Source organism: Eutrigla gurnardus (genome assembly GCF_963514095.1).
Source record: "Eutrigla gurnardus genome assembly, chromosome: 2".
Lineage (NCBI taxonomy): Eukaryota > Metazoa > Chordata > Actinopteri > Perciformes > Triglidae > Eutrigla > Eutrigla gurnardus.
In genome coordinates, this window is record NC_139916.1 from 20413466 (window position 1) to 20438465 (window position 25000).

Below are 25000 nucleotides of genomic sequence, written 5' to 3' on the forward strand. Positions count from 1 at the left end.
TAAAGTCATGTGACATGTCGCAAAGGGAAGTTATCACCAGCATTTGTGACGTTTTTTCCCCAGAATGCCTTGTTTTGCGAGGCAAATGCATGTGCATGCTTGATTCGAAACAAGCCTATTAACACAGCCGATTCAGATCTTCACTAATCAAATGAGCTCCTCTCCTCTCCTTTAATGCGTTAGGGGAGGTTCAGTGCAAGTTCCGTCACTTGACAAGCCGATGACAGAAGCAGCGCCGGCGCTCCCACCACGCTCATCACGCGCTGTGCGTGCGTATCATAATAATAACAATGCCCATATTATAAAAAACAGGAGAGAGAGAGGGAGATGTTTAGGTCCGAGAGGCTGAGTTTCCGTTACGCGTGCCATCCGCCTTTGATCTGACGTCAGATGTGACGGGACAATCTATATAGATATAAATTCACGTGTTGATTCAATTAGTTGCATTAAACAGTGTTTGTTGTGATTATTTATTGCATTTAAATGTGCCTGGAACTGTGGAAACCTGCCTGTGAGGTCTCGGTGACGTGTGCGCACTGCGCGCCGTCAGCCAAACTTCCACTCCGCCAGCTGTGATTCGCATTGAATGAATGGACTTTATTTACGCCTTACGCCTTACGCCTTGCGCCTTGCGCCTTGCGCCTTGCGCCGAAAGTAGACCAGGTAGGAGCTGGTGAGCTTTCAGCGCAGTCTCGGCGAGGCTTTTTGCCACGAAACTTCCGCTACGCCAAGCTGAATCTGTGACGCCTCCCCCTGCTGCGCCGCCACACCCATCTTGGCGCAGGCGATCCACCAAACTGCCAAACTGACCGTGCGCAAGGCTGCGCGGGTCGAAACTTGCATTGCGCCGGCTCCGCCACCCTGCGCTGCGCCACGAAACTAGGGCCCATAATGGTACCTACGTAAACTGTGTATGTAAGGAAATTACGATATTAAAATATGTATATCAATGTATATTAATCTACAATTTCAATACATGCTCTCGTAAAAGGGGCACCATCTGTTGGTCAGACAGAACTTTATAGAATTCACGTTAATGACTCTAATGACCACTTATTCATTAATTAACAATTAATCAATATCATTTAATAAATCAGTCTCATTTCCTTAGATCATAAGTTCTTGAAATAGGGATCTTTGTATTCTGCACAGAAGAAATATCCACGGACAACGACTTTATGCTTTAGGGGAATTTATTGGTTAACTAGGGATTAAACAAAAGTGAATAAAACAATAACAGATATAATAACAAAACACCAATACAACGCCAGAAATATAACTGGAAATGTGATTAACAGCTCATCTAGCACGTTTGGCGATAAAGGCGAGTGTGTTCTTCCTAAGAATTTGGACTCCTTAGTAAGAGGAAAAAGTGAATAATGGGATAAATGACCTCACAGATATTAGATATTAACAGACGCTATACTTAGTTTCACCCTGCAACTCGGTCATTACTGTTGAATGCAGATTCGGTCTTACTTTGGGACGCTTCTTCTCGGCCCTCTTGAAGGCAACCGTTAGCGCCGATCTGCGGTAGTTTCGTAGCGGGCGTCCGTCTTTGCCGTAATCCGTCTTAGTTAAACAGCTGTCTTCTCCTTGAATTCGGCCTTGGGTGGCTTAGGTATAAGCGTTAGTCAATATGCCAAATCTTGCGGCCGCTGGTTGAATTAGCATTGATCAAAAAGGCTTGCGTAAAAAGAAAAGCTAAAAATGCAAAATTGAAGAATCTAACGTCGAACAAACTATTCTAATAAAAGGAGTAAAAATTGGGAACTAAGAAAAGTACGAAACTTGAAGAGGGTAAAAAGAGAGAAGAGCGAAGGCCGGATGGCCAGCGCCTGGTGGCACGAGCGGGGAGGCCAGAGCCGGGAGGCCTGAGCCGGGAGGCAAGAAGCTCCGAGAGGGAAGAACGCGCAACTGGTGTCTGTAACACGCAGCTTTTATGCTGACTGAGGTGGCGTGTCCAGGAGGGACCCGTTCGAGTTACAGTCTGAAATCTTTGTGATTTAAACTGTTAAACAAAACGAAATGCAATCCTATGACTAGAACGTTTGAACACCATCTCGCCGTTATGGTCAAAGTTGGCACAAAGAATGAACAAATGAAACATGAACTGTAAACATTTCTCTGTACAAATCATTTTTGGTAGAGTTGAAAGGAACTTTGATCCAACACCTACAATGCAAACCTATCAAGCTAGCCCAAACAAGTTTGGTAACTTAGTAAGCATTTTGTCCTTGGTGATGCGGGCAGATTAATGAGCAAACATATTTTCGTCTGACTGCGTGAGTGCAGTAGTTAAGTCCATTACAATGACCATGTTAATTTTTAGCAATTTTTGGTAACTTCTCTGTTCTTCGTCGTAGAGCAACGGGAAGTTCGCCAGTATGCTTATAATTCCTCAATGATTATTATGGATGGTTTTAAACTAAGGTTGAACACATATCTCACCCTTTTCTTGAATTGGTCAAAATGTGAACATGATTTCCTGCAGAGTTCATGTGATCTCTCTCTGCATGCCAGCAGGGGAGGAAGGGGTCTTCACCATGCCTTGGGAGCAAATGGTGAGGAAGAGATATGGGGCCCTAGTTTCGTGGTGCAGCGCAGGGCGGCGCAGAGTGGCGGAGCCGGCGCAATGCAAGTTTCGACCCGCGCAGCCTTGCGCACCGTCAAGGTGCGTGTCCACAGGGGCGATTTTAAACGCGTGTGGACACGCCGCTTCCCAGTATTGCACGCTTGGCCGGCTGCCACTAGAGGATGATTGACATTTTATTTTGGTCGCATTGATCTCATGGCTTGATCTAAAGTTCCGTGCATTGTGTTGTGAGTAGGCCTATTATATGCGAGGTCTGGTTAATACAAACATAGAATGATAATACAAATATACTGGAAAAAAAGAATGCCTTCCACATGTTGCCTTATGTGTGTGTGTGTAATATATATATATATATATATATATATATATATATATAAAACATAACCTCTTTGGTTTGCTGCTGCGTTCTATCGCTTGAGCACTATAGTCACGTTGACTTTGTTGTCCGACTTGACGGTGTTTGGCTACGGTCTCTTTTAGAGCCCGCCCCCTCAGACACCTGCAGCTCTCGTCGGCGTGATAAGTCAAGTCAAGTCAAGCCAAGACCATCCCGAATAAAGCCTAATAGGCTTGTTTCGAATCAAGCATGCGCATGCATTTGCCTCGCAAAACAAGGCATTCTGGGAAAAAAACGTCACAAATGCTGGTGATAACTTCCCTTTGCGACATGTCACATGACTTTAAAAACTTGCGGTATCTCCAGGGTACCTCCCTTCGCATGCTTTTCTCTGCAGATGGGCTGAAATAAGTGTGGACATAAGACACTCCCCTCAACGTTGCCCTAGTTGGTTAGAATTATCACGTGGTATTTCTCACGTGAGAAAATTCCTCAGCCTCCGTCTACAAGGGGAGTTTAAATGCCTCGGCTCGAGTTCGTCAGCGACGAAGAAAGCCAGCGCCACTGGGTAGACCATATTCTTTGTGCAAAGTCCGTGAAGTTTCCCCTGGCGCGATAGTTTGTGTTATGTATATGTAACCCTAGGTTACATTAAGGAATGGTCAAATACCAGACAACGCCACCTAAGGCCTTACACCTTAAGACTTAACAATTTCACACCGTATTGAAGTTTCCCCCACACTTGGTTCAATTGTATAGACAAGACAGAGACAGGTGTTCCAGTTGACTGGGCAATATTTATTTATATTGAGCAATGGCTATAAAAATCGGAAGCAACAATCCCTTGGATATAAAAAAATGTAAATGTATTTTATTACAACAAGTGTGAGGGTTGTTTGTGTGTGTGCCTGCTGTTTCTCCTTCCCCGCCTCTTTTTCTCCCCTACAGGGCGCGGCAGGCGGGGCTGACGAGGCACACCGGTTCTCAATCTCTCATCACCGCTTCACATATAACCTCTGGCTCACCCACTACTACTCTGCCAGATAATTCCGTCTCATCGGTAGAGCTGACACTTCCCGCTTTTCGTAGCAGCATCTCAGTGGTTATTCCTTCGTGAGTTTGACGTGCTCCTTTTTCTTGTTTTCAGTTTGTTCTCCCTCGCCTGCCTGCCTCGGTTGAGATTCCTGAGTTTGGTTTTTTCGCCTTCGTGCCTGAGATTTTTGGTTGGTCCAGAGGACGCCGCGCTGTCGGACCGACGGCCTATATTTTTGTTCTTGTTTTTTCAACTTTCGCTGTTTAATAAACTGTGTAAACTATACTCAGCCTGCTCATCTGTGCTTCCGGGTCCGCCCCCCCTCCAGCCTGCAACAGAATTATCTGGCCAAGATGGACTCCGGAGAGTCTTCGGCGCTCCGACAAGCTTTGATGAGTCAAGGAACACTAATGGGGCAACACGAGGAGGCCCTCAAACAAATCACGGACACCCTCAAACGCCTATCTTCCGGATTTACCCAATTCGAGGCTCGTTTGGACCAGATGGCCTCTCACCTGCTCTCTGCGCCTGCTCCGGCTCCTACTGCGGCTCCGACCCCGGCTCCTCACTCCGCTTCCTCTCCACCATCCAACCATCCCCGTGAGCCATTCATACCCACACCAGCCAGGTACTCAGGGGTGTTAGGGACATGTAGCCAGTTTTTGCATCAGTGCTCTTTAGTTTTTGATCAACAGCCACTCACTTACGCTACTGATCAAGCTAAGATAGCCTTTATCATGAGCCTGCTAACTGATAAGGCTGCGGCCTGGGCTTTGGCCGTGTCTGAGAGCAGTTCTCCCGTATGTGACTCGTTTTCCTCTTTTACTGCTGAGTTGAGGAAGATTTTTGATCATCCTGTTAAGGGCAGGGAAGCTAGTAGCCGGCTTCTCGCCTTACAGCAGGGCTCCGGTACCGTCGCTCATTACTCGATTGACTTCCGCATTCTTGCGACGGAGAGCGGGTGGGATGAGACAGCGTTACAGGGGGCTTTTCGCAGGGGGCTTAGTGACGAAATTAAGGACGAGTTAGCAGCTAGGGACGAAACATCTTCCCTAGACGAGCTCATAGCACTAGCCACCCGTTTAGACAATCGCCTCCGTGAGAGGCGCAGGGAGAAGACAGCCAGGCACAGTTTCCCTTTTCCCCCAGCCCGTCCCTGGTCTGCGCGGCCACCTGTGTCGCCTTCATCTCCTCCTCCTGCTCCGCCGGCTACCGGAGACCCTTCCTCCACGGCGCCTCCGCTCTCCAGCACCGAGGAACCCATGCAGCTGGGCGGGACCAGGCTATCCCAGGTCGAGCGTCTTCGACGTCGGCGCCTGGGGTTGTGTGGCTACTGTGGCCAGTCCGGTCACCTTCTCCTCCAGTGCCCGATCCTGCCAAAAGGGCAGGCTCACCAGTCTCAGGAGGGGCACTGGTGAGCCATACATCTATCCCGTCCTCCTCACCTCGCCGCCTTCAGCTTAAAGGTACTGTTTCCTGGCATTGTATGTCTTACCCTCTGCAAGTTCTAGTGGATTCTGGTGCTGATGAGAACTTTATTGACGCTGATATTGTCTCCCTGTTGAGTCTCCCCTCTGAGCTCTTACCTTCAGCTAAGGACGTGGTTGCCCTCGACGGGAGACTGCTGGGCCGGGTCACTCACCGTACAGCTAATCTGTCTCTGCTCCTCTCCGGTAACCACCATGAGTCCATTTCTTTTTTTATTATCTCCTCACCCAGTGCTCCGCTAGTGTTAGGTCTCCCCTGGTTGAGTTTGCACAATCCTCACATTGATTGGTCCACCTCCTCTATCACTAACTGGAGCATTTTTTGTCACTCTCATTGCCTACACTCCGCTATTCCAGCCACTGGTTCACCTGCGCCACCTCCTCCTCAACCTGTTGACCTTACTGGTGTCCCCAGTCATTACCACGACCTCCAGGAGGTTTTTAATAAGGACCGCGCCAAGTCCTTGCCGCCCTACAGACCCTATGACTGCGGCATTGATCTACTTCCTGGTGCCCCTTTACCTTCCAGCAAGCTATATAATCTCTCCAGACCGGAGAGAACAGCCATGGAGACCTACATCTCGGACTCCCTGGCAGCAGGTCTTATTCGCCCCTCATCCTCTCCGGTGGGGGCGGGGTTTTTCTTTGTGGCCAAGAAGGACAAGTCTCTACGTCCCTGTATTGATTACAGGGGTTTAAATGAAATTACTGTCCGCAATAAGTACCCTCTGCCACTCATTGACTCTGCTTTCAGCTCCCTACACGAAGCTACCATCTTTACCAAGCTGGACCTAAGGAACGCGTACCACCTGGTACGCATTAGGGAGGGGGACGAATGGAAGACTGCCTTCAACACGCCACTGGGACATTTTGAATATTGTGTTATGCCTTTTGGACTAACTAATGCTCCTGCTGTATTCCAGGCTCTTGTGAATGATGTATTACGTGACATGTTGAACAAATTTGTGTTTGTGTACATCGATGACATTCTCATTTTTTCACAGTCTTTGGAGGACCATGTTCAGCACGTCAAGATCGTGTTACAGAGGCTCTTGGAGAACAGGTTGTACGTGAAGGCTGAGAAATGCGATTTTCATGTTTCCTCCGTGCAGTTTCTGGGCTTTGTGGTGGAGAAGGGCCAGATCCGAACTGACCCAGCCAAGGTACAGGCAGTGGCCAACTGGCCCATTCCCGCATCCCGGAAGCAGTTACAGAGGTTTCTGGGATTCGCTAACTTTTACCGCAGGTTCATCAGGGGCTATAGTTCTGTCGCCTCCCCTCTAACCAAGTTGACCTCTGTTAAGACTCCCTTTTTGTGGTCCCCTGCAGCAGAAGCTGCCTTCAGTAAATTGAAGATGTTGTTTTCCTCTGCTCCTGTGCTCATACACCCAGATCACTCCGCTCAGTTTGTGGTGGAGGTCGACGCCTCGGACACAGGTGTAGGAGCGGTCCTCTCTCAACGACCCACCTCGGACCAGAAGCTGCATCCCTGTGCCTACTTCTCCCGCCGACTTTCTTCTGCAGAGAGAAATTATGACGTTGGTAACCGTGAGCTTCTGGCAGTCATTCTGGCTCTTCAGGAGTGGAGACACCTGCTGGAAGGAACTACTTTTCCTTTTGTTTTAGGACGGACCATAAAAACCTCTCTTATCTCCGCTCTGCTCGCAGGTTGAACCCTCGCCAGGCCCGGTGGGCCTTGTTCCTGGGCCGGTTTAATTTCACCCTCACCTACCGGCCTGGGTCCAAGAACACCAAGCCGGATGCCCTGTCCCGCCAGTTTGACTCTCTGGAGAAGGAGCCGAGTGGGGAGACCATCTTACCCTCGACGTGTGTGGTTGGAGCTGCCAGGTGGGAGGTCGAAAGGTTGGTCCAGGAGGCTAGGGAGGACCGTCCGGATCCTGAGTGCTGTCCACCAGGACGGTTGTTTGTGCCTGCGCCCGTCCGGGGTCCAGTGCTTCAGTGGGGACACGCCTCCAAGGTGGCTTGCCACCCCGGTTTCCACCGCACTCTGACCCTTTTACAGCAGCGTTTTTGGTGGCCCTCCATGTCCGCTGACACTAAGAGGTTCGTCGCCGCCTGCTCCGTCTGTGCCCGCAGTAAGGCTTCTCACCGCCCGCCCGCTGGACTTCTCCGTCCTCTCCCCATCCCTCACAGACCTTGGTCCCACATCGCGGTGGATTTCGTCACTGGCCTGCCCCCGTCCGAAGGTAACTCTGCCATATTGACTGTTGTGGATCGATTTTCTAAAGCGGTGCACTTTGTTCCTCTACCCAAGCTCCCCTCAGCCCTGGAGACTGCCAACCTGCTGGTCCTACACGTGTTCCGGCTGCACGGCATTCCCCAGGATATTGTCTCGGACCCCAGTTCTCGTCGCAGGTTTGGCGAGCCTTTTGCCGAGCGATGGGGGCTTCGGCCAGCCTCTCCTCGTGATACCATCCACAGACCAACGGCCAGACGGAGCGGGCTAACCAGGACCTTGAGACGGCTCTTCGTTGTGTTACCGCCCGCCACCCGGCCTCCTGGTCCACCCACCTCCCCTGGTTGGAATATGCCCACAACTCCCTGGTCTGCTCCGCCACAGGCGTGTCTCCTTTTATGGCCGCTAACGGTTTCCAGCCTCCATTATTTCCCTCTCAGGAGACGGAGTCGGCGGTTCCCTCGGTGCAGGGTCATCTCCGGCGCGCCCGCCGGGTCTGGCGGGAGACTCGGGCAGCCCTTTCCCGCACGGCGGCTCGGAACAAGAGGCTGGCGGACCTCCACCGGGCTCCTGCACCTGTCTACCAGCCCGGACAAAGGGTTTGGTTATCTTCTCGGGATCTCCCGCTGCAGACTGAATCCCGGAAACTAGCGCCCAGATACATCGGCCCCTTTGAGGTCGACCGGGTGATTAATCCCGCGGTGGTGAGACTGAGGCTTCCACCTGCCTTGAAGGTGCACCCTTCTTTCCATGTCTCTCTCCTGAAGCCAGTAGTCACCAGCCCTCTGTCCCCTCCGGCCGAGACCCCTCCACCCCCCCGGATTATCGATGACCATCCTGTCTACACTGTCCGGCGGCTGTTGGATGTACGGAGGCGGGGTCGTGGTTACCAGTATCTGGTGGACTGGGAGGGATATGGTCCGGAGGAGCGCTCCTGGGTTAAGCGTTCTCTCATCCTGGACCCTACTCTGCTTGTTGACTTTTACTCTCTGTTCCCTGGGAAGCCTGGTAGACCGCCAGGTGGCGTTCCTTGAGGGGGGGGTACTGTGAGGGTTGTTTGTGTGTGTGCCTGCTGTTTCTCCTTCCCCGCCTCTTTTTCTCCCCTACAGGGCGCGGCAGGCGGGGCTGACGAGGCACACCGGTTCTCAATCTCTCATCACCGCTTCACATATAACCTCTGGCTCACCCACTACTACTCTGCCAGATAATTCCGTCTCATCGGTAGAGCTGACACTTCCCGCTTTTCGTAGCAGCATCTCAGTGGTTATTCCTTCGTGAGTTTGACGTGCTCCTTTTTCTTGTTTTCAGTTTGTTCTCCCTCGCCTGCCTGCCTCGGTTGAGATTCCTGAGTTTGGTTTTTTCGCCTTCGTGCCTGAGTTCCTGAGTTTCGTTTTTTCGCCTTGGTGCCTGAGATTTTTGGTTGGTCCAGAGGACGCCGCGCTGTCGGACCGACGGCCTATATTTTTGTTCTTGTTTTTTCAACTTTCGCTGTTTAATAAACTGTGTAAACTATACTCAGCCTGCTCATCTGTGCTTCCGGGTCCGCCCCCCCTCCAGCCTGCAACAACAAGCAGAGAATGATAAAAACACGCACAAGCCACGAATAGGGATAAAGGCCGTAAAATAGCAAGCCGAGGGTACTGGCGGCACTAAAAACAGCAGCAATAGGCAGGTTAATATTGGGATCAATGAGCGTAGTTACCTGGCATACTGGGGGAGAAAGAGAGAGAGAGAGTTCCACACGGCAACCACTCCGAGTGCTCCTATATCTACGAGAATCAAAAACACACACACACACCACAAGGCGTAGGCTGCACAGCAAACCGCAATAAAAATAAGGTGAAGGTGCTCATTAGCCTTACACTTAGTCCACCGCAAATATTGTGAAGGGGAAAAGGAAGCACCCAACACCCCCAATACGCTGGAACCACGTTCACTGGCTTCTGTTAATAGAAAGAAGAACAAGGTCAATAAGCTACTTTAAGTTTAAGTTAGTATACCGGCCAGTACCCCAAAGCAGAGCTTAGTAGGAAAAGCAACTAGGATAAGATGAGCAACAAGCCATCATACATTGCCCAATCCAGCATCTCAATGTCACAGAAAAAAAACAACAAAGAAAGCAAAGTACCTACAACAGCTATAACCTGCGTACAGAGGCAAGCAAAACAAATACATAAAATTAGCCCTAGGCAAAACAGCAACGGCAGACTCCTGCAAATACATACATAAAATTAGTAATGGTATTAAACCATATAAAATCCCAGCGATAAACTGTACCAGCAGTAAATTCAGCATACCTGCAGCATAGCACACACACACACGTAGACACATACCCGTTGCCCTCAGACAGCGTGAATCTAAAAAGGGAGCACATTATCGTTACGCTAAAAGTATCTGGATACATAAAGCGAGGAGATCGTAAAATATGTTTAAGAAAAGAAAATACCGTAATCACTGTTCGTCACACGCACCCGCACCGTAGCCCAAACACAGGAGAAAGGATACCTGGCGACTGTAGCAGACACAAGGTTTAATTTAGAACAGTTTAACGTACAACATACAACAACCATCAACTCACCCACCTCACCAGGATCCCCACACTCTCCACAACTGGATGTCAGAGCGAACAGAGAGCAAACAAGCTTCCTTCCTGGTCTTATACTCATTAGCGTGATTGCGAACTCCAAACAGCTGTGTAATGCATGGGCTCGCGTTCCCGCTAGCAGCCGTTGCTAACGTAAACAGTTACCCAGGAAGTAACCCGGAAGTACTGTTGCCCGTGACCCACTGGTTACATTCCACCCCCCCCCCCCCCCCCCATATAAATCGACGTCCCGTCGATCATCTCATGACAAAAGGGTGAACACAGTGTGCCAGACTAATACTCGGGTCTAATGTAGGGATTTGTACTGCCAGGTACCGGAAGAGCTGCAGCCCCAATGCCAGAACTCACCACTGAGACCGGAAGACGGTGGGGGTTGCCATGCTGTCCTGCTGTTGGTCTGGTAGTCCGGCGGGCAACCCCAGTACTGGTGGAAGGTATAGGTTGACCTACATCGGGCAGGCTGTTCGTTTCCACATCTAATGTCGGGTTATTGGTCCCGACCTCAATCTCCTGTGCAGAGGGTGCCTGCAGACTGGATGGCAAGGGGAGCACTTGTGAATCCCGGTCCGGTGCAGGTTGTACTAGCGCCACTACACCTGAAATAGGATCATCTTGGTGTAGCAAGTCAACCTGGGGAGGGTCTCCATATAGTGTGTCTGCAGATTGAATCACTGGTGTGAGGGTGGGGTGCCTACTAGGTGGAACACACTTAATCATGGTTCGATGCACCTGTTGTGTTCGGCCCAGTTGTTGCATTGGCGCCACCGTGTAAACCACACCACCAGGGCTGGGAGCTCGTAGTACTTGGTATACTACGGGGGACCAGGCGTCTTGGATCTTATTACGGCCCCGTATCGAATGGTCTCGTAGGTACACCAACTGACCCACGTCCAACGATCCACACTGTGCCTTTGGATCGTGTCTTGCTTTCCGTTGTTCAGCTGCTTGCTTCAACCGGTCCCGCACGCTGCAGTAAACGACCTCGAGACGCCTTTGATGTTCCTGGACCCACTCTGAAACGCCGCCACTCCGTGGTTCAGGGATTCGACCCAGAAGGAAATCAACAGGAAGTTGGGGTTCCTGTCCAAACATCAAAAAGTGTGGAGACTCCTTCGTAGTTTGATGGATTGTGGTGTTATAACTAAACACTAGTTGGGGCAGATATTGGGGCCAGCACCTTTTCTGTTCAGTGGATAGAGTGCGCAGGAGATTATGCATTGTTCTGTTGAAGCGCTCGCACTGACCATTTCCCTGAGGGTGGTATGGTGTAGTGCGAGTCTTCTGAACCTGGTAGAGGTCACAGAGTTGATGGACAATTGCACTCTCAAAGCACCTACCCTGATCTGAATGTAGCCGGGCCGGTACTCCAAACCGGTAGAACCACTCTTTGAGAAGGACGCCAGCCACTGTGGAGGCTCTCTGATCTCGGGTGGGTATGACCTGAGTGAATTTAGAGAAAACATCCGTTAGTACCAACACCTGTTCTAAGCCATCTCTGGAAGGCTCTAGAAATGAAAAGTCTATTGCAACCACCTCATTTGGCCGGGTTGCAAGCAAATGACCCATTGGGGCCCGACTCAGTGGCTGAGGGACTTTAGACAGAGTGCATCGGACACAACACTGGCACCACTCTTTAATGTCCTTCGCCATTCCTGGCCAAAAGCATCGTTGTCTGACCAGTTCAGCCGTACGGTCGCTTCCTTGATGTCCTTGTGCATCATGGAGCTGAGTCAGCACTTCTTCTTTTAGGCACTCGGGGAGCAAGATTTGTAGAACCTCCTCCCCTCCATCTGGTCTGAAAATCCTACGGTACAGGAGGTCGTTAACCTGGGTTATTCGACCCCACTCCCGCCACAGTGCTTGAGCAGTTGCTGGCAGCTCCTCACGTTCGGCGCGACTTGGCATTCGTCCGGCCTGCCAGATCGGGAGAAAGGCACCAATGGTTGGATCCATCTCCTTCAGTCTCTTCAGGTCTGAAGATGAACGACCGGGAAGGGCCATGATAGTTGACTGAGTCACTGGTTGAGATCCCCTTCCCACAGCCTCCTGCAGGATAGCCGGAAGCACAACTCCAGGAAAAGCCGGAATTGTCGTATCAGGGGTGGTATCCAAGCGTTGTCGGGAAAGGGAGTCCGCATTCTGATTGGTCCGACCGGGTCTATATCGGACCGTAAAGTTGAATGCTGCTAGTTCAGCAACCCACCTTTGCTCGGTGGCCCCCAGCTTAGCTGTGTTTAAATGACTTAGCGGATTGTTATCAGTCCATACCACACACTGTTGTCCCCAAAGGTATTCACGATACTTCTCTACCATCGCCCACTTCATACCCAGGAACTCCAACTCATACCCAGGAACTCCAACTCCGCTCAGCAGGGTTGAGGCTCCGACTGGCGTATGCCACCGGACGCACCTTTCCATCTTGCTCCTGGGACAAGACGGCTCCCAATCCCTGGTGGCTAGCATCTATTTCTATGATGAAGGGGAGAGAAAAGTTAGCAAACGCCAATGTTGGAGCCTTGACAAGCCGTACCTTCATGTCTTGAAAGCTCCCTTCACATTCTCTGGACCAGACATCCTCCAGACTCGACCTGTTTCCCCGTTGACCTCTTCCCACACTTTGTTGAGCCACCAGCTTGTGTAGGGGTGCTGCCAGTGCTGAGAAACCTTTAACAAAACGGCGGTAGTAACTGGCGAAACCTAGGAAGGATCGCAGCTCCTGAGAGTTCCTTGGCCTAGGCCAATTAGCCACTGCAGAGATCTTTCCCGGGTCTGTGGACACACCCTCTTGGGAGATTAGGTGGCCCAGATAACGAACCTCCCTCCGAAAGAAACAACACTTCTCCAGTTTGGCTTTAATCCCCTCACGCTGTAACTGTTCCAGCACCAGTTCAAGGCGTTTAAGATGTGCAGCTGTGTCTGACGAAAAGACTATGATGTCGTCTAAATACAGCCACAAGGACTGTCCATTCTGATCGCCAAATATACGTTCCATCATCCTTTGGAATGTGCCGGGAGCATTGCATAACCCAAAGGGCATGCGATTAAATTCAAATAACCCAAAGGGTGTGCAAAAAGCGGTTTTGAATCGGTCCTTCTCAGTTACTGGGATTTGGTGATATCCACTGGACAGGTCAATGGTTGAAAACCACTGGGCACCAGACAGCGAATCTAGCGTCTCCTCAATGCGAGGCAGCGGGAAGGCATCCTTACGGGTTCTGCTGTTTAATTGGCGATAGTCTACACACATCCTGAGGCTGCTGTCTTTCTTCTTAACCAGCACAATGGGAGAAGCAAAAGGGCTGCAGCTCTCTCTGATAACCTGGCTGTCCAATAGTTGTCTAATATGGGCCTTAACAGCCTCATAATCTGCAGGAGGAATGCGCCGAAACCTTTGTCTCACTGGCCTGTCATCTATAAGGGGTATGTCGTGTGATAGCAATGTAGTGCAGCCCAAATCACCCTCAGTTTCTGAGAAAACTGAAGCATATTTGTTTAGAAGACCTCTGACCTTCTCCTGCTCTAGCTGGGGAAGCATTGATAGATCAAACTCCTGAATTTGCTGTAAGACAGAATTACAGCTACCGGTTTGAGTGTAAACGGGAACAGTGAATCCCTGGGATGTTCCCACCCCATCTGTAACCCCAACGAATGGTTCCACCCTTTCTGTGACCTCGGGGGGCAAGCTTACTATCTGGGCCAGTGTCAGGATTCCCACCAGACAACGTGGGTGGAGGACAGTGCTAGACTCATTCACGTTCAAAATTGGGACATACACAGTGCCTTTATCCACCCTAAGTAGAGCGGGGAGGGGCATTAACCCACTAGGCAACTGTTGGGTAGTACAGGGGGGCTCAAATAGGACAAACCCTGGGGTTTCACAGAACTGCTGGGAGCATGTAGACGCCACAAACTTAACAGCGCCTGCAGGTATAGTGACGGCCCTACGGCCTCTTACCTTTGCCAAACCAGTAGGACGAGGGGCCTGACCCTGGGCTTGATGGCATAACTGAAACGCTTCCCTCCAAGGTTTACTGTCCGGAAAGACCGTTGGGCTGTCAAAAAGAGCAGGGCCATGCACAGAAAATAGTTCAGAATAGCATTCCCTTATGACATTCATCCCCAACACCCCTGGCGTGTAGTCAGTCTACACTAGACTGGCCAGAGGGTGTAGCATCGTGGTTATGTGAAGGCCTAGAATACTGCACGGCACACAGAGATGGAACTGAAAAACTTCTATTCCTCCCACAATCACTGGGTCTGCCCTCCCGCTCCCACCGGATAGTGTCAGACCGGGCTTCCAGCATAGTCAATTGGGGGGACTGTCGGACAAGGCGCTTAAGTTCCCTACGAAGAGTTGGATCAAACACATATTCAATGAACTGATCACGTAATAGAGTGTCGAAATTAATCAAAGCAGTTGGAGCACGTCTCTTTACTTTGTCCATCATAGAACACAGGGCATGGGAATACTCCTGTAATGACTCCCCTTCCAGCTGTTTACGTGAAAAGAAACTCTCCTGTAACTCTACATAAGATTTATCACAGCCATACAGCTCCCGCAAAGTCGAAGTAATTTTAACTGGATCTTCCCTTTCAGCCCTACTACGATATTTAATTTCATCTTTAGCTTCCCCCTCTAAGTGGTCATACATGAAATAGGCTTCGTCCAACTCCCCCAAGCGCCTAGCCCTAATGCTAGCCTTGACCTCCTCGAGCCATTCTTCAACCCCAATCCCCGAACTACCCCGGAACACTGGACATTTCCTCTCTCTGGGTATATACAATAGTCGTTCAACTGTAGAACCAGGCAATTGTCCATCAATCCCCAGGCCAGATCCACCAGCACCCGACCCTGCATCATTCCCTCCCCTCAAGAGACGAGCGTTTTCCACTTGTAGTTGTTGGACCAAGTCCTGCAGTCTCTGTAACTCCTCAGCCATAACCCAGTCTCAAGAACGGAAAGAAAATAGGAGTTAAATGTGGTTGGATGCAGACTTCACGAGCTGGAACGTCCCACGCCGTGCCACTGCTGTTTTGCCTCTTAATACCAAATAAATTAAAAGAAAAAAAACAAACTAACACTGGGTGCCAACTGGAACACTCATCTCTGCTAAGATACAATCCTGCCGACGACGCCAATTTGTAACCCTAGGTTACATTAAGGAATGGTCAAATACCAGACAACGCCACCTAAGGCCTTACACCTTAAGACTTAACAATTTCACACCGTATTGAAGTTTCCCCCACACTTGGTTCAATTGTATAGACAAGACAGAGGCAGGTGTTCCAGTTGACTGGGCAATATTTATTTATATTGAGCAATGGCTATAAAAATCGGAAGCAACAATCCCTTGGAAAAACAGCAGCAATAGGCAGGTTAATATTGGGATCAATGAGCGTAGTTACCTGGCATACTGGGGGAGAAAGAGAGAGAGTTCCACACGGCAACCACTCCGAGTGCTCCTATATCTACGAGAATCAAAAACACGCACACACCACAAGGCGTAGGCTGCACAACAAACCGCAATAAAAATAAGGTGAAGGTGCTCATTAGCCTTACACTTAGTCCACCGCAAATATTGTGAAGGGGAAAAGGAAGCACCCAACACCCCCAATACGCTGGGAACCACGTTCACTGGCTTCTGTTAATAGAAAGAAGAACAAGGTCAATAAGCTACTTTAAGTTTAAGCTAGTATACCGGCCAGTACCCCAAAGCAGAGCTTAGTAGGAAAAGCAACTAGGATAAGATGAGCAACAAGCCATCATACATTGCCCAATCCAGCATCTCAATGTCACAGAAAAAAACAACAAAGAAAGCAAAGTACCTACAACAGCTATAACCTGCGTACAGAGGCAAGCAAAACAAATACATAAAATTAGCCCTAGGCAAAACAGCAATGGCAGACTCCTGCAAATACATACATAAAATTAGTAATGGTATTAAACCATATAAAATCCCAGCGATAAACTGTACCAGCAGTCAATTCAGCATACCTGCAGCATAGCACACACACACACGTAGACAAGAAAATATTTCCCACGTGAGAAAATTCCTCAGCCTCCGTCAACAACGGGACTTCAAATGCTTCGGCTCGAGTTCGTCAGCGACCAAGAAAGCCAGCGCCACTGGGCTGGCCATATTCTTTGTGCAAAGTCCGTGAAGTTTCCCCTGGCGCGATAGTTTTTGTTATGTATACAATTATTAATAAAGTAAAAAAAAAAAAAAAGAAAAAAAAAGTCCGTGAAGTGCACCTGTGTCCGACTTGACGTGGTGATAACTTGGCGTGTTTATGACGAGTTCCGGCGGATCCTCTCAAGTCTCGTGCATGCATCGGCGCAAATGCATGCGATCCCAAACGCGCCCATTAATAAAGTTTAAATAAAAAAAAAAAAAAAAAAAGTCCGTGAAGTGCACCTGTGTCCGACTTGACGTGGTGGGAACTTGGCGTGTTTATGACGAGTTCCGGCGGATCCTCCGCGTTTCGGATCGCATGCATTTGCGCCGATGCATGCACGAGACTTGAGAGGATCCGCCGGAACTCGTCATAAACACGCCATGTTCCCACCATGTCAAGTCGGACACAGGTGCACTTCACGGACTTTTAAAAAAAAAAAATGTATTTAAACTTTATTAATAATTGTATACATAACACAAACTATCGCGCCAGGGGAAACTTCACGGACTTTGCACAAAGAATATGGCCTGCCCAGTGGCGCTGGCTTTCTTCGTCGCTGACGAACTCGAGCCGAGGCATTTGAACTCCCCTTGTTGATGGGGGCTGAGGAATTTTCTCACGTGGGAAATACCACGTGATAATTCTAACCAACTAGGGCAACGTTGAGGGGAGTGTCTTATGTCCGCACTTATTTCATACCATCTGCACAGAAAAGCATGCGGAGGGAGGTACCCTGGAGATACCGCAAGTTTTTAAAGTCATGTGACATGTCGCAAAGGGAAGTTATCACCAGCATTTGTGACGTTTTTTTCCCAGAATGCCTTGTTTTGCGAGGCAAATGCATGCGCATGCTTGATTCGAAACAAGCCTAATGAATGGGACGCGGGGAAACACCGCTGCCTGTGGACACGCACCTTCAGTTTGGCAGTTTGGTGGATCGCCTGCGCCAAGATGGGTGTGGCGGCGCAGCAGGGGGAGGCGTCACAGATTCAGCTTGGCGTAGCGGAAGTTTTGTGGCAAAAAGCCTCGCCGAGACTGCGCTGAAAGCTCGCCAGCTCCAACCTGGTCTACTTTCGGCGCAAGGCGTAAGGCGTAAATAAAGTCCATTCATTCAATGCGAATCACAGCTGGCGGAGTGGAAGTTTGGCTGACGGCGCGCAGTGCGCACACGTCACCGAGACCTCACAGGCAGGTTTCCACAGTTCCAGGCACATTTAAATGCAATAAATAATCACAACAAACACTATTTAATGCAACTAATTGAATCAACACGTGAATTTATATCTTGTCCCGTCACATCTGACGTCAGATCAAAGGCGGATGGCACGCGTAACGGAAACTCAGCCTCTCGGACCAAATCATCTCCCTCTCTCCTGTTTTTTATAATATGGGCATTGTTATTATTATGATACGCGCGCACAGCGCGTGATGCGCTTGGTGGGAGCGGCGGCGCTGCTTCTGTCATCGGGTTGTCAAGTGACGGATCTTGCACTGAACCTCCCCTAACGCATTAAAGGTGAGGAGAGGAGCTCATTTGATTGGTCAAGATCTGAATCGGCTGTATTAATCCCAGTCCACGCCTCGTCTCCTCCTCGTCTCCCACTCAAGGTACGTGTCCACAGGGGCGATTTTAAACGCGTGTGGACGCGCCGCTTCCCAGTATTGCACACTTGGCAGGCTGCCACTAGAGGATGATTGACAGGCGCTCTCCTTTAAACAACACATTTTCGCGAGCGTTCCCGAGCGTTCCCGAGCGTTCCCGAGGCGGCGAGTCGAGCCCGGCGCCTCTGATTAGCATAAAGTAGATTCGACTTCAACTTTAGGCAAATGAGGAGCGGCCAACTCGCGCGCCGTCTCTCGACATTCGCCGTGACGCTACCAGAATGCATTGCACAGCTTTTCACATAGACAATGAATGGGACGCGGGGAAACACCGCTGCCTGTGGACACGCACCTTCACGCCTTCTTCTCCTCCCTCTTTCCCACTTGCGCGGGTGGGCGAGACGGGAGGTGTGTCTGCGCGAGCCTGCGCGGTGCACGAAACTTGCAAAGTCCAGGTGGACACACCCCGTCGGCGCGGCGCAGGTGCGCTGAAAGCTGACTGCGCCTGGTCTACGAAACTAGGGCCCATGGTGTTATCCTTTATACTTCAATCGAGGCTCTCTGTCAAACAAAGGTGTTAATCAGTTTCCAGATGCATTTGGGTGTCTCAAAGTCTGGTGACTCTGAAGGTCTGGTCCTCCTCGTTCGGGGGTGCGAGGAGAACTTTGTAGATGCTCTGATTTAAGGGTTTGTAAATCCTCTTACCGAGCCATAAAGAGGACTCACACTTCCTCCAAGTGGTCCAGTGACCTGAAGGAGAATGTTTACTCATCTGCTGCGAGGGGACCTTTGTCTGTATATCTTTTAAAGGTGAATAGTTCATCTTTCGTTCGTTGAGAAGTCACATCCGAGAATCGTGGGGCTGTGGCCCCTACAGGTTCCTTCACAGCTGAGGCAGTAAGTTGACAGTCTGGGTGATCATTTTATTGTTCACCTTCTTTTCTCATCCAACTACTACTTGCCCTGTTGGACTTCGCCATCTTCCCATATACCAGCAATTAACATGGCGGGTACAATATTATTGAATGATTGGCCAAAAAGGAAAACATAAGGCTGGAGTAAGCTGTAATGATCCTGTTATGATGAAATCTTGCATAACTTGTTTCTCTTTCAATAAAAATACTCTTTGTGTGCTTTGGTATCAGCTTCCCTTTATAACTGTCGGCTGCATGCAGACAAACACACATCGTCATACCTCCGGGTGGTAAGGATGACACGATTCAGGCTTCTTTCTGTCCTTCTGAAACTTCAGTCGGTCACATTTTAGTGACTCGTTGTGTTCAAAGGTGTCAAGGGTGTAAATGAATCAACAGAACATGTTTACAAGTTTGGAGCTTCACCAACATTCATGTTAGCTAATTTAGGCTGATGCAACACTTAAAATCATCAACCCTACGGAAGTAATAGTATTTCTCAAGGTCAGTAACTGAAATCATCTATGATCTACTTTCCTCATCTGCATATCAAACTGCTGTGTTTCATCTAGAAAGGATATACATGATCTCAATGGGATCCATGGTTACGGGAGGAGAGCTGCTGCAGTCACACTTATTGTCCACTACGACCATGAACAGGTTGCTGCTGGGAATCTGCTGTATGACAAAAGACCTGACGCCCAAACAGAGACAGACACTGCAATTAAACTGTTATAGCATGATCAGTAGCAGGCTGAACTGTTTAATTGTGAGGAGAGGCAGTGTTTATTTGATGAGTCACGAGTGGGCCTGAAGCATACCTGATACAGCCCCCGCAGTCAATGTTGCCCGTTGTTTCTTTGATGGTGCGTTCAGAGACGAACGCAGGGTATTCTCGGGCCAGCACGAGGACCTTGCTCACTACCACCACCTCCTCTCTGACTTCACCTCAACTGTTTCGGCAGCTAAATCTGCCTTCTACCTGGCAAAGATCAACTCTTCCGCCTCCAACCCCAGGAAACTCTTCTCCATGTTCTCCTCCCTCCTCACCCCTCCTACCCCTCCCCCCCTTCCTCCCTTACTGCCGATGACTTTGCAACTTACTTTACCAAGAAAGTAAATGACATCAGCTCCTCATTCACGCCTATAACCTCCCAGAAAACATCTCCCCCAACTCTCAACTCTGATGGCCTTACCAGCTTTAGCCCCCTCACCTCTGAAAACATTCACGCACTTGTTACATCTAACCATGCCACCACCTGCTCCCTTGATCTGATTCCCTCCTCTCTTCTCCAGGACATCTCACACGACATCTTGCCATTCCTCACCACCCTGATCAACTCCTCCCTCACCTCAGGTGTCATTCCAGCGGTTTTTAAGACAGCTACAGTGAAGCCTCTCCTTAAAAAACCCACCCTAGACGTTACTGACATCCAAAGCTACAGACCTGTATCTCTTCTATCATTCCTCTCTAAAACCTTGGAACGTGGCGCCTACAACCAACTGTCATCCTATCTCTCGCAGAACAACCTCCTTGACCCTAATCAATCAGGATTCAGGACTGCTCACTCCACTGAGACGGCACTCCTCACAGTGACTGAGTCCCTGTGAGACGCCAGAGCCTCATCCCACTCCTCCGTTCTCATTCTCCTCGACCTATCTGCTGCATTTGACACAGTCAACCACCAAATCCTCCTCTCCACTCTGGCAGAACTTGGCATAACTGACACTGCTCTCACCTGGTTTACATCATACCTGACAAATCGCACCTTTCAGATCGCATGGAATGGCTCTATGTCCAAACCCTGTTCTCTGGACACGGGTGTACCTCAAGGCTCAGTATTAGGACCGCATCTGTTCTCACTATACACCAGATCACTAGGTTCTGTTATCACATTGCATGGATTCTCCTACCATTGCTACGCAGATGACACCCAGCTGTTCCTCTCTTTTCCCCCAACCTCTGACACTCACATTGCAACTCGCATCTCGGACTGTCTGGCTGACATCTCTGTCTGGACAACTGCACATCACCTCAAGCTTAACCTGAATAAAACCAAACTACTCTTCATCCCAGGGAAATACTGCCCTCGCATGGACCTGTCGGTCACTGTCGAGGGCATCAGAGTATTACCTTCCTCAACGAGGAACCTGGGTGTAATCCTCGATGACCAACTATCCTGCACCCCCAACATCACTGCTGTGGCCCGATCCTGCAGATTTGCCCTCTACAATATCCGCAGGATTCGGACCTTCCTCACAAAGGATGCAACGCAGCTCCTGGTCCAAGCACTGGTCATCTCCCGCCTTGACTACTGCAACTCTCTCCTGGCCGGACTCCCGGCCTCTGCGATTAAACCATTGCAGCGTATCCAGAACGCTGCAGCACGCCTTATCTTCAATCTACCCAAATTCTCCCATGTGACCCCCCTCCTCCGTGACCTCCACTGGCTCCCTGTTGCAGCACGCATCCAATTCAAGACGATGGCACTGGCCTTCAGGGCCATCAATGGAACGGCACCCATCTACCTTCAAACACTGGTCAAACCACACGCCCCGAAGCGAGCACTTCGCTCCTCTACTTCAGCTGGCTGGCTGGTACCACCATCGCTGAAATCAAACAAATGTCGCTCAGCAAAGTCCAGACTCTTCTCTGTTCTGGCGACTCAGTGGTGGAACGAACTCCCGACCAATGTCAGGACAGCAGAGTAATTTGCCATCTTCCAAAAAAGGCTCAAGACTCACCTCGACTCTACATAGCATGACCCACTAACACCCCCCCCCCCTCCCCCCCCAAAATAAAAATTAAATTAAAAAAAAACCTTACCTATAGCACTCTGATCATAGCACTGTTGCTCTTAAGGTACTACTCTACTCAGATGAGGACCTAACACTTGTTCTATTTTTAGCTCTTACTTTATCGGCAATGATATGTTGTGGTTTCTTTGTTTCCTTCTTTTGACAAATGTACTTATTGTAAGTCGCTTTGGACAAAAGCGTCTGCTAAATGACCTAAATGTAAATGTAAATGTATATTCTGTGTCACATGGCTGCATCGTGGTTTTACCCCGAAGTCTCTGAGCTAAAAGTGTGAAGTGTGATGTGTGAAGTTTAACCTAACTGTGGTAAGTCAACATCACATAAAAAACAGAGACGTCTCTTTCTCACACATATACATGCCTGTAATGATCATCAACTAGGGTTACCTTTAACTGAAAGATCCACATTCTACCAGCTGTACAGGTTAAATTCTAGCAGAAAACTGTTATGAGACAATATTAATTAATGTCAGTAAACACACGGATAAGCATTAATTAATAGTTAACACATTTCTTTTTCTAAAAAGGTATAAATAGTTGATGAAAAATGTAATTCACGTATATGACCGTTTCAGCACTATAATACATACTAAGTAATTTACTCTCAATTGAGCTGAAGAAACCTGGACAGTCTTCATTAGGTGCATATATATTTACTAGAGTATAATTGCTTGATTCCACAGAAACATTAATCAGAATATATCTCCCGGAAGGGTCACTTAATACATTGTTAACTATAAGGTTTAATTTCTTATTAAATAAAACAGCAACACCAGCTCTCTTTGAAGATTGTCCAACACCAAGTACCTTACCTACCCATTATCTTTTAAGATGAGCAAGTTCCTCTGTTCTTACATGTGTTTCTTGGAGAAAAACGATATCTGGGGAGAATCTTTTTAAATGCTTTAATACTTTACCACGTTTAAACTGATTATTTGCACCGTTCACATTCCAGGATATAATTCTTAATGTTGTGCTATTCATTAAACTAATCTAAAGATCAAGAGATTTACCAAGAGTATATTATCTCTACGTGCTCGATCTTCAATCTGGACAAGTTTCTCCTCGTATTTGGCCAGCTTGGTCTGATTTTGCGCACAATCCGGTGTGACGGGCTTATAAGACTTTCCTTTTCCTTTTCAAATGCCATGAACGTTGTTTCGACATACAGCCAAGAGAAGCCTAGAACACAAGCAAGGTATCAATAATACAACAAGTACTTGACTATCATGTCAAGGGGGTCAAAGTACAACAAAGTAAAACATTAAAAAGCTAAGATAGCCTTCTATTCCATGGCTTTAAAAAATATAATCGACAGTCCTAAATACGTCAACCTGAGTTACCCAAACAAGGGAATCCTCCCATAACTATATAATCTAAAATAAAACAAGAAATTAAATTCATTTTCAAAAACTTTTTACAAACAGTATATCTTGACAATTGCATATGTGCAGGTCAACCAAGTCATGTCAGCTTGTTTTATTTCCCACACGAGAGTGACACATGCTTAAAGTGTCGGTGTAATTCACCTCATATTGTGGTTTTTCTGAGAGCGAGTTCTGCAAAACGACTACTGAGTACATCAAAGTATAGTCAGACAATCAAGTACCTTCTTCTTCAGCTTCATCATGCCTGCTGTTTGTCATCTTCATTTGTAAGATATACCTTCTATACATGTTTTCCTCTTAAACAATTAGTAGAAACCTAAGGTGAACATAAAAGTTTTCAGTCTAGTTTTAAAAGTGGTCGGAGTTGGGGCAAGTCTTCAGGAAGTTTATTCCAGCTATTTGTTGCACAGTGACCAAGGGCGTAACTTTCAGCTGAACATTGGGGGGGTATATCTTTATATATCTATATCTATATCTATATAGGCCTATATATATATATATATATATATATATATATAGAGAGAGAGAGAGAGAGAGAGAGAGAGAGAGAGAGAGAGAGAGAGAGAATATGTGTAAGAATAGTGGTTAAACCTGCCGGTGGTGTCATATGAATATAGAAAAAGTCATATGACCAGATATAGAAAGGAAAATAAAAAAACAGAACATTTATTTCACACATATTTATGGAAACACAGAGAAAATTATTAAATTATTTCTAAATGTCATACAAATGTTCTTTAAGGGCTAAGGGATCAGGGGGGAAATAATCAAGGCCCTAATTATGAAAAATATATTATTTACCTGACGCAAAAAATGCACCCGCCTGGTATGTGTGTCATGAAAACTGTGTGTCTGTGTGAGTTTGCGTGTGCGTGAAGTGTGAGGCAGAGGCACTAAACAGCCCACATGAGCTACAGACATTTTTTGTCATGTTTCCTGCACTAAACACGGGTTCTCCTTCATCTCAAGCACATTTACTGCTCTCAGCTTGTGTTAAATGCATAAATAGCTGTTTATACATTATTTATTAGGATTTACAGCTGATATACCGCCGATACTAGTGATCATACAGGGTCACGGAACATCTTCAGACGATCTTTGGCTGATCAAGTGACCACACAGAACTGAATAGCGAATCTGGCTGACCTTTGTTCAGTTAACATGATTTGACTCGTGAGTGGTGGCACTGGAGCCCTAGCAGTAGCGTACCTCCTATTTTTCACTGGTAAATTGAGAAAATCTACCACATTGTTGTGATTACGATACTTAACATTCATTATCAATAATTATGATATCATATTGGGTGGGTTGTGGTGGCTGGTTTGGATTATTGGGTGGGTTGCAATCCACCCCATTTCCTCTACATCAAATCCTCTGCACCTCACCTCATATTAGCATATTAATAGAATTATTCTGTATTTGAAGTTTACTTTTTTTAATTTTCAGCTCTTCCCCCTAAACTGAAAGTGAATCCAACAGTGATCACAGAGACTGAAACAGTCACGCTGGACTGTCAGATTCCTTCCTCTGATCCTGTGCATCAGTGTTATTTCCACACTGTGGGGACACACTCCAACAAAGTCGACACTTGTCTGCTGACACTGACAGGAACTGACCTGCTGAGGATGTCACAACAAAGTTCACCTGCTGTGGTTCAACTGAAATGCTTTTACAGCAAATTGTATGGATATATAAATTATCCATCTCATCACAGTGACACATCCTCCATCATAATACAAAGTGAGTTACTGCTTATCATATAATGTTTGTGATATATAACTAAATGATGTGCCGTCATTTTTCAGGTGTTTAAAGGGACTGAAAAAATTATGATGCAACAGTATT

General features: G+C 48.1%; 1 protein-coding gene across 5 annotated transcripts in view; it reads left to right on the plus strand.

Moving 5' to 3' along the window:
• Window positions 1–25000, plus strand: part of LOC311020455 (uncharacterized protein) — a 53980-nt gene that overhangs the window by 25059 nt on the left and 3921 nt on the right. Inside the window, exon 3 of one of the 5 annotated variants that reach the window (XM_084020481.1) lies at window positions 24602–24895. The exons of the other annotated variants lie outside the window; for them this stretch is intronic. Coding sequence (XP_083876607.1) covers window positions 24602–24895 — 294 coding nt within the window. The remainder of the gene's footprint in view (window positions 1–24601; window positions 24896–25000) is intronic. 5 annotated transcript variants of the gene reach the window in all.